A 17446-nucleotide genomic window follows, 5' to 3' on the forward strand; every position below is an offset into this window, starting at 1 on the left:
TTTACCCCAAAGATACAAATGTAGGGGTCCGAAGGGGTACGTGCACCCTGAAGTTTACAGCAGCAATGTCCACAATAGCCAAACTATGGAATGAGCCAAGATGTCCATCGACAGATGAATGGATAAAGAAGAAGTGGTATATATATACAATGGAATATTATGCATCCATCAAAAGGAATGAGATCTTGCCATTTGCAACGACGTGGATGGAACTGGAGGGTATTATGCTGAGCGAAATAAGTCAATCAGAGAAAGACATGTATCATATGACCTCACTGATATGAGGAATTCTTGTTTTGTTTAAAGTCAGTTACTTTTTTTTCTTTTTTATTGTTATGTTAATCACCATACATTACATCATTAGTTTTTGATGTGGTGTTCCATGATTCATTGTTTGTGCATAACACCCAGTGCTCCATGGAGAACGTGCCCTCTTTAATACCCATCACCAGGCTAACCCATCCTCCCACGCCCCTCCCTTCTAGAACCCTGTTTGTTTTTCAGAGTCCATCGTCTCTCATGGTTTGTCACCCCCTCCGATTTACCCCCCTTCATTCTTCCCCTCCTGCTATCTTCTTTTTTTTTTTCTTAACATATATTGCATTATTTGTTTCAGAGGTACAGATCTGTGATTCAACAGTCTTGCACAATTCACAGCGCTCACCATAGCACTTACCCTCCCCAGTGTCTATCACCCAGTCACCCCATCCCTCCCACCCCACCCCCCACTCCAGCAACCCTCAGTTTGTTTCCAGAGATTAAGAATTCCTCATATCAGGGGCGCCTGGGTGGCTCAGTCGTTAAGCGTCTCCCTTCAGCTCAGGTCATGATCCCAGGGTCCTGGGATCGAGCCCCGCATCAGACTCCCTGCTCAGCGGGGAGTCTGCTTCTCCCTCTCCCTCTCCCCCTGCTTGTGTTCCCTCTTTCGCTGTGTCTCTCTCTGTCAAATAAATAAATAAAAATCTTTAAAATAAAATAAATAAATAAATAAAAAGAAAGAAAGAAAAGGAAGGAAGGAAGAAAGAAAGGAAGGAAGAAAGAAGAAAGAAAGAAAGAAAGAAAGAAAGAAAGAAAGAAAGAAAGAAAGAAAGAAAGAAAGAAAGAAAGAAAGAAAGAAAGAAAGAAAGAAAGAAAGAAAGAAAGAAAGAAAGAAAGAAAGAAAGAAAGAAAGAAAGAAAATAGGAGGAAAAGTGGGAGGGAGGGAGGGGGGAGTGAGGAAGGGAGTGAGGGAGGGAGGAAGGAAGAAGGAAGGAAGGAAGGAAGGATCGAGATCTGGATTTCAAATTCCTACTCAGCCACTTAACTCACAGCACAATCCAGGGAAGATACTACATCTTTCTCATAGGGTTGCTGGGGACTGAAGGAGGCTCGATACAGGACAGGTCTAGCACAGGATCAACACATCACAGTGTCCTTTCCCGTTACAACTGAACTGCTTCCCTGAGCCATCTCAGCTAACACAGGAACTCAGAGACTCTTCGAAAGTCACACCATACATTGTCCTCCAAACAACAGTAAAGTTTGCTTTATTTTGAAAAGCTAAGAATTGTGAATTGGAAAAGAATCGAGGATAATAAACCAAAGGATATTTTTGCTCCAAGATTTTTCTTCATTCACAGTAGAGTGTAGAAATATAATAACCTCTAAAGCAATAACTACAGTAATTTTTAATATTCACCAAACTTTGTGAACTTCCTACAAACTACTGATCTATAAAATATATATACTTCTGCATAGTTGTGGGATTATTGTCTCATTTGTTATTATACAGAATTAAACTTTTCTTCCAATTCTCATGATGGGCATAGAGCTCCCCACATTCTCATTCAGAGTGAAAAAGGGCTCAAAGATAGTGTGTTTGAAGCAAAACCTAAAGGACAATGCAAGAGTGTTGTTCCCAAGGGGAAGATAACAATGAATTATTATAACATAGGTGTTTTGGTGAGGTCTTCTGGGACCTGATAGTTCTTTATACCAGGAACATAATAAAATAACACTGAGACAGACCATATTAATATCTTTCATTGGTTCTAAAGCAAACCTTCCTCCCCTCTCCTTGCCTCTGAAGAACAGGGCTGCCACTGCATCCCCAGTCCTGATGCATGCGCCCTCTTGGAGAGAATTCTGACTAGTCATTGGCAACGCCAACTCCATGGATATACATGTCTTCAGCTTGGATTTGTAGGTTGACTATATTCCAATCTTATCTTTCCATGTTTTTATGTCCACTGTCAACTTTGTCAAGTTTCTCTGATTTTCTCCTTTGTTTGACAAATGTAGATAGCGAAATGAGAATCTCTCAGGATCAAGTCTCCTTTAACCAAAGACATGAGAGAACAGTGCACATAAGGTTGCAAGCTGTCTGGGGTTTCCCCGGAGAAGACTATCATGCATGGTACCAACCAAAAGAAGGGGAGCCCCTGAAATGAATCCTATATGGCTCAACCAATATTACCTGTAAAACGAGCCCAATTTTGGCTTGGACACAGATAAGAAAGACAACAGAGTCTTTTACCTCATAATCAATAATGTCCTCAAGTCTGATTAAGCCCCCTGCTATTGTGCTGTTGGGATCTCACAATGTCACAAAGTCAGAAGGGACCTGTGAGAAATCCTTCTTCATTACTAACCCTCAACTCCTTTCTCACTTGAGCAACCATATCAGACCCTTTCCTGCTCTTAATCACAGGTTCATAAGCTGTTGGAACAGGAAGGGCTCTTTGGACATACATAGCCCAATGCCCACACAGCAAATGGGATGTGGGGGCCGAGGGATGGCAAATTCCTTGTCCAAAACTAGTTAACCACAGAGGTAGAGCTACACGTGCATTCTGAAGATCACAGAATAGCTTCCAAGAGGCTTTTTCTTTCAACATATCAGAGAACTGGGTTTTGTTTTAAAATTTTGGTTTAGATAGGAATCTATTATATGATGGAAGATAGACTTCTACAAATTTATTCCTTCATTCCAGGAATAATATGTCATTACACAAATAATATTTCTCATTTTGCATTATGTAGTAAAAAATCATTTTGCCAAGTTGTAAAAGTAGCTGATTAAAAATGGAGAACATTGTTCACATTTCTCAAGTATATTTTTATTGACATATTTGCATTTTGGGTTACTGAAGAGTTTCCTCCTTTAGAAATACAATCCCAAATTGCTAATGGAGCAGGTCTGGTGTTTGTGAGAACAGAAAGGCTTTTCCTTTGATGTGATTTCTGAGCAGTTTCACGCAATTGAATACCTGGAAATCAAAACCTCTTAATTGATGGTAATTTTCCTGGTAATTTAGGTAAGTAGTTGGTTGACCGATTACTCCCTCTCTCTCTCTTTTCTTTTGCTCTTATTGTTTCTGCTTTCTATTGTTTCTGTGATTAACTGCCTCCTTGGAAAACAGATATTGCTGTCTCTTAATCTGAGGAAAACATAAGATATCAGATGCCATGAAGCTTATATTCAAGGACTTCCAAGGGAATGAAGAAGATCAAATTGCCAGTACAAGGTTTCTACCTGCTGGTCCTGCCATGAAGCTCAGAAGGCTGACATTTTTTGCAGAAGCTCTAACCAATGTGGTTACTCAGGCTGGATCAAGATATTTGCACAAGGAACTAAGCTCATAGTAACTCCCCCAGGTAAGTAACTCTGTTCTGTTTTGACACTGTGAATGGAATACTGATAGATGGTTTTTAGAAAAAACAATGTAGGATCACCTCAGCATATGGACAGTAATTTTGCAGCTACTGATTATTATATATGGAAAGAAAATTACTTTGCAAATGATTTATTTACTTCCCTGTGTGTAAGCAGATTAAAATTCTACCTTCAGAATATATACACACACAAAAATAGACTCAGGCTTGAAATTAAAATTATTTTTAGGACTGTGCCTACAAACCATTGGTGTGAGTTATTGGTTCAAAATGCTTTTCTTTTCTTTTCTTTTTTTTAAAAGATTTTATTTATTTACTTGACACAGAGAGAGAGAGTGAGCACACAAGCAGGGGGAGCAGCAATCAGAGAGAGAGAAGCAGGCTCTCCACTGAGCAGGGAGTCTGATGCGGGGCTCGATCCCAGGATCCTGGGATCCAAAATGCTTTTCTTCTAATTGGTCTTTTAAGTGAGAAATGCTTTGATTAAGTACCTCTAGTATTAATAGTGTTCCTTTCTTAATGAATAGTGCTCCTTTCTCTAATAACCTGCAAAATATGTGATTGCTTTTGATCTCATCTTTAACAGCAGTGTAAAAAAAATTAACTCTTACAGTAAATGATGATAGAACATCAATAATCCCCTTATTACTCTAACTTCTCAGAGAGGAGGCTGAGACCGGTCAAAATTTGTGTTATTGCTAGTCTTGGGGTATTACCTAAATATGGTCCAGTTTAATGAAATTTGTGAACTCAGTAAACCACTTCAGCTCCAGCGTCCATGAAAAGAGTTTGTGTGGTTTTACACTTTCGTTTGTTCATTTATTGTCTCAGCAAACATTTCCTGAAGACAGTTATTCTGCTGGATGCTAGAGATCAAAGGGTGAAAAAGACACAGTCTCAACACTAAAAAGCTTCTAGTCTAGAGGACAACTATTCTAGACTGTGGTTTCATTGGGTCCTGTGTTTTTCAGCTTGTGGCTGCGAGAGACCCGGAACGTCTTGGATTCATGAGCTCGTTTGTTGTCTTAACTTATGAAATACCTATTGCTTATAAAATCCATATATTTTGTTTGATGGAAGAATTTGATAAAATGGCCTGAAACCATCCCACTAAGGAAAATCATGATATTAGCTAAGATTTATTGTGGGTCAGGTACCATGCTGACTAGTCTAGTGCTTTATCTCATTCCTCAACAGCCCTATAGAGTATATCCTCTTATTCCAAATTCACAGATGAGGATACTGAGGCTTGGAGAAATTCAGTTATTTGCATAAAGTCACATGGCTAGTTACTATGGTGAAGAGTGGGATCCAGTAGAGACTTGTCCATTCCAAAAAGCATGGTCTAGACCATTATGTGATACTAGAAACATTAAGCCATATTTTTATATTCCGAATATATAGTCTTTTGTAGCCTGACCTTTTAAATAGACTCTTTAGTTGAATGCTTAGCTAGTAATAGCTCATAATTTGTATGACTCCTCACGTGGAAAACAATGCTTCTGCTTCTAATCATGGCACTAAAATTGCCTCTCTTCCCCCGAGACATCAATTAAGTCATGCTGAATATGCACTTATTAAATTTTCAAAATGTGATTCTTGGGGAATTTCTATTAAATGACAAGTCCTTTGACACCATTGAATTCAACTCTTTTCTGTATTGGCATCAAATTTGCTGGAAATATGGAAGCTGGCAGAAGAATGGGAGCAGTTGTACTACATGCAGGACTCAGCTGCAGAACTCAGAGCTGCCTTTGCACTCCGGCTGGGACAGCTGCAGGGAGAGCAAACCAAGCAGGATCCTCTGATGGGCAGCTCAGGATTGTAACTCAATACCCTGGAACCTGTTAGGGTAATTTCAGGTTCAGAGAGGCAATCTTTCTGTAATAAATATGTTACAAGATCAGCATTAAGATTTCAGACTCTGTAACAACTCATCTCGTCGCTGATTAGTGGGGATTGGATTCAGGAAAGAACTTACTTTACAATCAAACTAGATACCCACCCCTCAATACATAGAAAGAAAAACAAATACCTGTAAAAGTACCGAACATTGATTTAGTAAATACTTTTTTGTTCCTCTTTGAAAACAAAAGAAATAATAGCTGTAAATTATCTCTAGTAAAAGAAGTGATATCACACAGGAAAACCCTTTAAAAGAAGAGATATCTAAGGGTCAAGAAAATGGAAAAGTAAAACCATACTCCCCAACTCCTGTGAGTGAGATGGGAAAGACAGACCCAAGCTGTCCAGGCAGAGAGGGGTCAGTTAATCCATTCTTGGCTATGATCGTATCTAATGTGATTTTGCTTGAACTTTATCTTTGTTTAATGTTAACAAGGCCCATTTTTATAAATCTATATAAATATTGAAAAAATATGGGCACAATTTTAAAAGACGCACAAAGAGAGATTTCTGTAAAAGCTTTTCAGGTGGGATTAGTATGGCTGGAGCAGAATCAAAGTGTTTGGTCTTGGCACAAAGCTCAGGGTTACAGGTAAATTACATTCTTCAGTATAAGGGAGGGGAGGGAGGCTGGTAATGCAGGGGCTGCAGTCTAGGTGCTGGCGCTGGCTCAGAATTCCAGGATTTGGACACAGTTTGGTCACATGTAGCAGCAGGATCTTTGGAGAGGTTGGTGACTCTGCCCTAGTCCTTTAGCTAAGTAGCTAAAGCAACTGCGGGTCCCTAAGTAGTGTAGATGTTAGGTCCATTTGAGATTTCTGTGTTGAAAGTTTTGTAAAGAAGTTTCTATATCCTATTTATTTGATTCCAAAAATAATGGAAAAGAATGAACAAAAAGTTGCTAAACTTTCATTTGGTCAGAGGATGATTAATATCAAGTATCAAAATATTTAACTATGCAACTTATTCAAGAATGTCATAAGGTAGGGGTTATTTTTCGCCTAAATTCAGTCTGGTAAATTTGTTCATTCTTCATTAGCCTTAAAGATGAAATTTTGCCTGAATGAGGGAGACTGTCTCATAGGGATGTTTCTAGCATACAAGGTCTTGTCAAATAAAAAATTTTATTTTAAGATTTTACTTATTAATTTGAGAGAAAGAGAGGGAGCATGAGCTGGGAGAGGGGCAGAAGGAGAGGGAAAGGGAGAAGCAGACTCCCTGCTTAGCATGGAGCCCCATGCGGGGCGATCCCAGGACACTGAGATCATGAGCTGAGCAGAATTCAGATGCTTAACCAACTGAACCACCAAGGTGCCCTCAAATAAAAGTTTTGAAAGAATTTTCACAAAGGTGATAAAACATTGAAAAAATTAAAGAAATGACATATTTAGTTTTCCTTAGTGGTTGTGATCATAGGCACAAATGTATCATAAACTGAAAAGCAAGTTTCTGGTCCTCTTTTTTCCAACTGACTACATGATCGATGCAAATTCTAGGAACCAAGTTTAATAATGGTGACATAGACATAATTCATGAGTTCCTGAAAATAATTTTTTTAGGAGAGTGTGGTGCAGAAAAAAAATATGGACTGTGAACTGGATCTATCATTTTCTGTATAATCATCTGTTAGCAAATAAATTTTGATTCACTTGTTATTGCTTTCTTAAAATTATGAAAATGATATATGCTCATTATGGAAAAAATTAGAAAAGAAAAAATTAAGATATTATAGTGACACTTGTTACTGTTAACATCTTGGATTTCCATCCATTCATATTATCAATGTAACAACAATCTCAAGTGAATGGTGCTAGGAGTATATGAAATTAAATATGGAAATAGCTATCATAAAAATTGGGACATGGTCAGTGATAAAGAATGTCTATCCTCCAGAATTCAAATGACCACCTACTGGATATCTTTATGACATCAGGAGTACAGAAAAATATATTAATAATTACCATCTAGTCTACAGATCAGTTTAGAACCAATGGTCTAATTTGTGGAATACTTCAATTTCTAAGACTCATTGTCACTTGATTCTAAAAATGATGAGAATGTAATAAGCATTGTCTCAAGTATTGTTAGCCTGAATATAAGGTGATCTCTCATGTTTCAGTGGAAATATCCAGATGTAAAGGAAAAAGGAAGGAGGTTTTGCAACTTGAATATGTAAATTTATAATAATATGGATAAAACTCAAATATTCACTTCTAAATTTAATATCTTAATTAAATTATACCTACATAGTTAAAAATTATATCAATACAAATATCAGTTGAGAAATACTGCTTTTTCTGCCCTCAATTTCATTACAAAATTTTGTGCAAACACTTCACATGCATCTAAAACATCCACTTCAGAGCAAATTTCTGAGTTGTCTCAGGGTCTGAGTGTCTGTTTTGAGATCCCCTTATGATGATGTCACTGGATAGTTTATCTGAAGAGAAAATTACCCTCTTAAAAATTTTTTTAAAAAGCATTTTTTATTTACTCTGGTATTCTATATTTTGCAATGTAAGCATAACATGTAGAGACTTTTGTTCCAGGTAATATTTACCAAATCCATATTAAACTTCTTTACTGTCTTTTACCAGCTCTACCTCTAAAACTAATTTGAGTTCATTTCAGGTTGATATCCAAGTAGTATTGTTTGATCAAAGTAGAGCATTAGAAGAGCCTCTTTTAATATGAGAGGCTGACACATAAGGCAAACCCGGTTTTGTGAGGGATGATGTTGGGAACGAAAGCTCCACCTTATGCTCTGGCATTTCAATGTGTTTGAATTCTACGTGTTTTGTGTCTGTATCTCAGAGCAGGATTTGCAAACATCTCCCGTTTTTCATGTCATCTTTGAGTTAGACCTTACCAAACTATCAAGTTCTGGGGCAGAAAAAGAAACAAGCTCTAATGCACAAACTATTTCTCACTTAGTTATACTACCTATTTCCAAAATCTATTTGGGAAGAAATCAAATAAACAAGTAGAGTTAAATCATGAAATAAAAATAGAAGATCAAAAGCACTAAGGAAAGCAGAAGAAAAAAGGCCTGTGATTATCTATCAAGAAACACAGGGTCAAATTTTATGTTCAAAGGTAGGGGAAAAATGTGATGAAGCACACTAAATTTTCAAATTTGTTATGCTTTTCTCACCATAAAATGAGAAAAGGACTTCAGTGCATGAGTCCTTTAGGAGGCATGTGAAGTGAAAGAGTGGGCATTGCCTTCCACTTCCACTTTATAAAATGGAAGAAATGGTCTTTAAACAAGCACATTTCATGCTCCCACTGCATCATTACTGTGGGCACCATGACACTTAATGTCATTCACAGATGGTGACCTTCGGCAGACATGGTCAGACACCAACAAGTTTGGCCTTCATGCTCGCATTTATTAGAAAAAAGTTTAAACTTTTTAAATACAGTTAGTATTTTAAATAAAGTTAGAAATGCCATAAATTTGAAATTCACATTCAAATATGAAATAGTTCTATTTATTTAGTAAAAGAAAAATAACAGAAAAATAGAGAACAATTAAATCAACACCAATATGCAGGTTTGAAATATCACACTTGCATTGAAAATGTAGCTGACATTTGGGAAATTTATATAGAATTCACACTGCTGCATCTTAATAAAATATAAATAACTCTGACAATTTAATTTTGTAGTTATTCCAATGAATGTATATAAATGTGTTGGACAGGCTTATTTACTTTGGAATACACTTTCAACTTCATGCATCATAAAAATGATTTTGGCCATAATAACTGCTGTTAATGTTTAAAAAAAAAATGTTGAAGAAAAAACAGTATAATATAATTACCCAAAATATAGGCACTAACTATATGTAATCAAGTACACTATTTTAATGCTCAGTTAATATTCCATTGAGAAAATTGTGGAAGTTCAAGATTCATTTTATCCTGAAAAGAATAAAACAAGAATCTAGCAAAAGAAAAGGGACAGGAAATAAAACAGTGTGTTACTTTCTAGAAATTTTTCAAATTCATCATTTGATTTTCAGTTTCTTGACTATAATGAATCAGAAGTGTTCCTATAAAAAAAAATACAGTTTCTAAGATGTAAATTAGATTCCTTAATATATTGACTAGAGACTAAAATTATGTAAATAACATATAAAATGGAAAAATTAATCTTGTTTATCTAACATGCTTTTTAAATTAAAAACAAAGTATATGGTTGGAAAAATATACAGTGTCTTACTATTACAATCAGTAAAATATTATTTGCCCTACAAGCAAGATATATAAGCCTTTTTAAAAGATTTTATTTATTTATTTGAGAGAGAGAGAGAAAGAGACAGAGAACAGGGAGGGGGAGGGGCTGACGGAGAGGGAGAAGCAGACACCCTGCTGAGCATGGAGCCTGACATGGGGCTCAATTTAGGGACTCCAGGATCATGACCTGAGCTGAAAGCAGATGCTTAACCAACTGAGCCACCCTGGTGCCCCCAAGGTGTATACTTAAAATAAGTATATCATGACCTAATTCTATTTGTATCATGAATAGGAACTAATTGCTTGCTTACTGATTTAGTATAAAAATCAGGAGCTTTGCTACACGGGTAAAAATTCTCAAGAATTTTTTCCTAAAAAAAAAAAAAAAGAGCGAGAGAAAGTATTACGAACCACCCCCCAAAAAAGAATTTTTTGCCCTTTCTTCTCAAATGAGAAATCCAATTCCTCTTTTCTTAAGAAATTGCCCATTGAATCAGTAAACTAACTCCAAACTAACCCAAAGAGAATATCAGAAAAGTACTTGCATTTCATTTGGAAATCAATTTTAAAGGGTCCTAACATTTATAATGTCAATCATTAACAATAAATGCATAATCAAGTAACATACCCATGTCAAGTGACATGCCCTTTAAAACTATGCTGTTTTGTTGTATGTCTTGACGTTATGACTGCAAGAAATTCTGGAACCATAACTTCTTTTTTAAAATTTAAATTCAATTAGCCAACATATAGTATATCATTAGTGAAGCTATAACTTTTTATACTTCAACAGTTATATATACATTTTATTCAGCGGGTGAAATCACAGATATTGTGGTGTTCTGAAACTGTTTAGCAGCTGTCTAGGGCAGATTCAACTTTAAAGGGAGACTCTGAGAATCAAAATATGGTGTCTTCTTAATCATATCTAAACAACAAATGAAATTCCAATATAAAATGTGATTTCAGTGAACATTTTCCTAAGCAAAACAAAATTCTGGTAAGTGTGTTACTTGATAAAGCTAATACAAAAGCATTTCTGAAAATAGTAAGTTTTTAAATACAGTTCTGGAAATACTGACACTTTGCTTCTAAATTCAAGGCATTGTAAATACTTGGGAGGTACAGTTTTAAACATTGCCCTACTCAAAATCCTGGAATGGTTCAGATGTGAGATTGAGATGTTTTGTAAAATCAGGAATTAAGTAGGAGACCTCCATTACTTCAGAAGTGGGTTTGGGTTACATATTTGAAGATTTAAAGGTCAGCTTGATAGATTGTCAAGTACGCATTACAGTAGATTCCCATTCAAAATGTGAGTGTGTGTTGTTTCAAAAAATCTCACATTTTAATCCAGACTCCGCCACTTAATAGTTGTCACTTTGAGCAAGTTACATGACTTCTTGTACCTGTTTTCCCACTGAAAATAAGAACAATCAGTCCCTCATAACCCACTGTGGATGAAAAGCCTGTGATAAGCACTAATTCTATGGCAAATTTCCTCATTTTACTGTGTTAGGTGGTTCCAAACCATACAATGTTTGTGTTTCTCTAATAATGTTCTAATTGCTCTTCCATTTCCCCCACAGATAGAAACCTTGATGCAAACATTGCTCCCAAGCCCACAATTTTTTTTCCTTCAACCGCTGAGGGAGAACTCCATAAGGCTGGAACATATCTTTGTCTTCTTGAGAATTTTTTCCCTGATGTTATCAAGATAGATTGGAAAGAAAAAGATAGCAAAACAATTCTGAAATCGCAGCAGGGAGACACCATGAAGACTAATGACACATACATGAAATTCAGCTGGCTGACCGTGACTGGAGCGTCAATGGATAAAGAACACAAATGTATTGTCAAACACGAGCGGAATAAAGGAGGGGTTGATCAAGAGATTCTATTTTCTTCCCATATAAAAGGTATGTACATGTATATGTATTCCAGTGCTCTTTTCATCAAAGGAAATACCCCACCTTTTCTGTTAAATATTATTGAAAAGAAACAAATAGAAGTCTTTCTAAACGTTATTACCTTTAATGGTAGTATAAATGTCTTGCTATTTCCCCATAGAATTGAAAGAGAATGGGCTTTGGAACATACATCCAAAATATGAAGGTCACAGTAATGTTTTTTTAGGGTCATTGTATGGATTAAATGAAACAATACACATGAAAGCACCTAGCAACCTCACACACCATAACTGCTCAAAAGAGAGTCCACTTTTGATGATCTTACTTGATCAGGAAACAGGAACAAATATACCTTTCAGGAATGTTCTACTCAGCAGCCAGAGTCCTTCTCATTTCAGTACTGCTCTACTCAAAGTACAACCCTGGCCTGGCTGTGGTCCAGTAAACTCTAGATTCAGAAGTCAAGTCCTGGCATTAACATCACAGACCAAGGCCCCAGAGGGCCCGTGAGAAGGAACCAGTCTGTACTTTCCCTGTGGTTCACAAGCCCTGGGGAAGCAGCGGGAAACCAACACTTAACAAAACGTGCAAAGACCTTTGCAGTGTACCACTCTGAATTGCTGAAGTAAATCTTTATCCTCTTGGATCCTTAGTGTTTCCAATGATCAAATTTAGAGTAAAACACTGACTTAACCTTTCCTTTCTCCTGGCATGTGATGAAGAGAAAGTGCAATAATGTCAGTGAAAATGCTTGTTTCTGAAAACATGAGATGGATACATTTATTCATCTGTTTATTGTATTCATGTATCCTTCCCTAAAACAACTGAAGATTAAAAACAGTCCAATTTTTTTTTTTTTTTTATTTCTACAGCTAAGAAACAGAGAGGAGGCAAATGAGTTAAGCATAAGTTTAATGTAACCACTGGGCTGAAGTTCTTTAGGTATTAATTTTTATAGTGATCAAAGTAAAACTATACGATAGTATGTTCCATGGTGATAATTATCAAAAAGGGAGAAGTTCTTCCTTATGGTGTGTTTTCCCTGGGAATTAAATTCTGAAAGGAATGTCTCCCAAGGTCTTCTCATAGCAACAAAGCTAGTGAGGGCATTTCTGTTAATGCCTTTCTACAACAAATTTCTAACGCTAATGCTTGTGAATTTTTTGTTTGTTGTTTTTGTTTTTGATGAAATATATAGAACATGGAAGCACAAAACAAATAAGTGATTTTGAAAAGAGATAAAACTAATCTGGTCCAAGTTTTCAACCAACACTGATTAAGAAAGTGAAACTAGGATATACACACAGATTTAATTTGAAAAATTGTTACCTTAATGTTTAAACCTCAATCAATAATGGTGATAAGAGATTTTTATTTCTCTTTTAATGAGCAAAGCCACTGTATGGAAAAGAAAGAGACTTTTAAGACACTTAAAAACCAGTTCTTGAGGATATTTTAACATCTAAACATGATTATATAAACATTTTTGTTCTTGGGATTTACCCCAAAGCCTATAGCTCAGATTCATTTTTTTTTTCATGAAACCAACTTTAATTATGTTATGTTAATCACCATACATTACATCATTAGTTTTTGATGTAGTGTTCCATGATTCCTTGTTTGCATATAACACCCAGTGTTCCATTCAGTACGTGCCCTCTTTAATACCCATCACCAGGCTAACCCATCCCCCCACCCTCCTCCCCTCTAGAACTCTCAGGTTGTTTCTCAGAGTCCATAGTCTCTCATGGTTCGTCTCCCCCTCAGATTCATTTTTTAAGAGCATACCAAAATAAGATTGTGTGGAGTGAATAATTTGTATAACAGAACCATATCTATATGGACAAAGACACATCAAGGAGAGAAATGATAAACCAAAACATGTTGGGACTCTCTTCCTCCATCCAACAGTTGATGATCTTTTTTTTTTTTATGTTCAGTTAGCCAACATTTAGTACATCATTAGTTTTTGATGTAGTATTCAATGATTCATCAGTTGCATACAACACCCAGTGCTCATCACAACACGTGTCCTCCTTAATACCCATCACCCAGCTACTCCAACCCCCCTCTCCTCTGAAACCCTCAATTTGTTTCCCAGAGTCCAGAGTCTTTCACGGTTTGTCTCCCTCTCTGATCTCTACAAGCAAATAATCTTGTCAATGATCTTTTTAAGGAATTTTGTCTTTGTATGCATATTGGGTTTTTGTTTTTGTTTTTGTGGGTTTTTTTTACACTGTAGAGAAATACAACCCTCATCTCATTTTTATATATTCAGAAAACTATGATTATCACTTGTCCAATCTTTCTATCCCTGGAAAGAAGCACACTGAAATGCTGAGCTTCTATAATAAAAAGGTCATTTTCTAAGAGTAATTAAGATAGGGGAAGAGATGATACCTGAGAGTCCACTATGGTGGAGTTATGTGCAATTTCTATGGATTATTTTACAAGGTACTTTCTACATGCTCTAGCTCATTTAAACCCCCATAATTGTCCTTCGAGTGCTGGCTCTGCCAATCACTGGTATGTCTCCCAGCAAGTTACTTAGACTCTCTAAATCTTATTTCTTCATGACTAACACGAATACAGCTCACGTCAGTGTCACTAGGGAATCAGACGATCTAATACATGTGAACCTTTCACATAGTGCCTGGCACAGTAATAATCACTCAATAGGTATTGGCTTTCATTAGTATTGTTCTCATGTCCACAAACACCACCACTCCAGAAAATCGTGTGCAAGACTTGGGGATATTGGGAACATGTGTGCTTTGGAAGGGTAGGACCTCTTTCTATTGCTTAGATGGGGAATTTACCTATTCCAGACTCCTTCCAAAATTTAAGATTCTGCTGTGCACTCTAGGGTTGGATGAATTCATTTTGGTAGCAACCCTCCCTTCATGTCAGCAGTGGGTGCTGAGGACTGTACAGCAGCCAATGTTCCTGGTTATTTTTCCATTCAGCAAGTATTTATAGAACACCTACTGTGTGGCAGGCTCTGTGCTAGGAGCTATGAGCACAGAAGGAAAACAAGATAGTCTTAGACATTACCCTCCAGTGGTGAGAAAAGAAGAAAAAAAATGTATCATTCATGAACTTCAACATCTTCATGTGCAGAAATGAAATATATGAATGGATCTACTGAATTACACACTCAGAACAATCAGTTCTGGAATTGTGGTGCTCATATTAGTAATGGTTCTCTCCTTCTGTTGACAAAATTTCTCTACCAGCTGATCGATTGATCGATCTATCAATCCATCCACAACACAGACACATGTCAAATAATGGATATGAACAACTGAATAATACTTGCTCTTATTTCTTTTAGAGCTCACTGCTATTAACTCTACAAAAGCTTCTCTGAAAGATGAAAATGGTAAGATTTTGTCTATGTTTGCCTTTATGTTATGCTATAGCATTTTTTCCTCCTGATCACCTTAACTTTTGAAATTCCCTGGCTTCAGGGAGAAACCTCAGAATGGCTGTATCTTGCAAAATAGACTGAGTGATATTTAAGTCAATCCATCATTTCTCAGGAGTCATCTTCACACAGTAAATGCTGGTTTGGGTGTGAGAGGACTATAAATTAGGGGTGCAGTGATGTGCTCTGAATTCTTTCAACAATGGACTCCATTCACTTCTGTGGCCTTTGTTTCTACTGACTGAGGAAAACATGGTATCAAGTTGCTTCTAGATATCTTTAAGTCTTTGTTCTTGTTGGTGGTTAATAACATGAACTGACACTGAGAGATTCTCATACAGAAGGCGTTGTGCTGCACTGTGAGTGCATTTTGTTTAATTCCCTTAATACTCACTGTGAAGGGGTTTATCCCCATTTGACACATGAGGGCAATGAACTAAAATTAATTAAGTCCCTTGCACTGTGCCACACAGTGAGATCTGGGGCTTCAACCCAGACCTGAATTAACAATTCGTACACTTTACTCAGTTTTTATTCTTTCTCTAAATCCCAAAGCCAAGGCCCTGAGACAGGTGCACACATGAGTGCAGGGTTTCAAATGCCACAGACTGGATATTAACCCCAGTCTTTTAATTATTAGCTACATGAATATGGGTATAGCAGTTACATTTTCTGAGCCAACCAGGAATAACATGAATAACGCCTCACTCAGTTATTGAAGACATAATGTCATATATGTGGAATATCTAGCATAGGGTATCTCATTTAGCTGACACATTATAAGTACTGGTTTCTGGTCCTTTCTCCCAACATATATATCAAGAAACTACAAGGAGCATTGACTCTAACCCTGCTGATCTGCCCTCCATGTCCAATCTCAAGGAGCCTCTGGACCTTAGCTAACATATTACCTGACCAAGGGAGGTGTTATGAGCACAGCACCACTCGAGGTCCTTTTCCACAGCAAGGGCTAATGATTCTTGAGTTCTGACTCTTACAAGATAAACACATAAAAGAAATTTCCAGGAGCACCTCAGTAGCTCAGTCAGTTAAGCGTCTGCCTTTGGCTCAGGGCATGATCCCAGGGTCCTGGTATCCAGCCACATGTCAGGCTCGCTGCTCAGTTAGGAGCCTGCTTCTCTCTCTCTCCCTCCCCTGTTCCCCCTGCCTGTGCTCTCTGGCTCTTTCTCTCTCTCTGTCAAAAAAATAAATAAATAAATAATAAAATCTTAAAAAAAAAAAAAGAAATTTCCAGATGAACAGACAGCCTAGTGGTTCATTGAATAGCCAGTCCTGCCCACCATCGTTGTCATTAATTATTTCTTGACATCATATATTTCCTACAAAACCTCAAAGGATAGAAAATGCAATTATCATATAACATCATAGCTACAATGAAGGTATTCAGGAAAGACAAGGGAGTGAGTTTGACCTAAAGTTGCAGAGAATTTGGATTCGCCCCTTTCTTCCACTTTATTTTATTATTTTTTCAAGTTTTTATTTAAATTTGTTATTTAACATAAGGGTAATATTAATTTCAGGTGTACAATATAATGATTTAACACTTCCATACATTACCCAGTGCTCATCACAACTAATGCCCTCTTTACTAAAACCTCCCACCCACCCTACCTTGAGCACAACCAAATTTCCATTGATCGTACCCTTGATAGGAATCTCAGTAATACACAAGGTGTAGTGGCTAAGATGCTTCTAAATCAGCAATTCACCTTTATATTTATGCTTAACTCTTTGTTATTGGGAGTATTTATTACACGTGGAGGTACAGAAATACAGAGTAGGTAGGAATGTGTTCTAGAACATTATGTTGCTGGCATTAAAATCTTGCTGGTGGTACTTACTAACTGTATGACATCAGGCAGATCAATTCTCTGTTCTCAATTTATTTGTAAAATGACAATGAAAATAATAATCTCGTAGGTTATTGAAAAATTAAGTAAGATTAAAGCTTTGCACACAAACCTCTCAAATTAAGTCTGCCATTTAGTTAGTGGTTAAAGCATATTAGCAGTTATTATTACTTAGAGACATGGTGGGGGTGAAGAAATGGTAAAAGCTATTTCTCACCAATGTTTTTTTCAGGTTGACTCATTCATTTAAGATATAACCTTACTTTTTAACAATTTGGAATGTTCTTAGTGAATCTCTGATGTTGTTGATTGACTTGACCTGCAAGCTGGATTCTGAGTTATTTGGTGGTGGTGGTAGTGGTAGTGGTGCTGGTGGTGTAGATGCTTACTGTTGGGTTGTGTTGTTGGGGGAGTGTCACTTCAACCTAGGTCATCAGA

The 17446-nt window shown here is 36.8% G+C and overlaps 1 gene segment (V, D, J or C); it reads left to right on the forward strand.

Moving 5' to 3' along the window:
- LOC118551588 (T-cell receptor gamma chain C region C10.5-like) overlaps positions 1–17446 on the forward strand; it is a 30301-nt gene that overhangs the window by 12173 nt on the left and 682 nt on the right. Inside the window, 3 exon segments of the C gene segment in view lie at positions 3586–3636; positions 11390–11719; positions 15045–15092. Of these exon segments, the coding sequence occupies positions 3586–3636; positions 11390–11719; positions 15045–15092 (429 nt within the window).

This window comes from Halichoerus grypus, chromosome 12 (genome assembly GCF_964656455.1).
Source record: "Halichoerus grypus chromosome 12, mHalGry1.hap1.1, whole genome shotgun sequence".
Lineage (NCBI taxonomy): Eukaryota > Metazoa > Chordata > Mammalia > Carnivora > Phocidae > Halichoerus > Halichoerus grypus.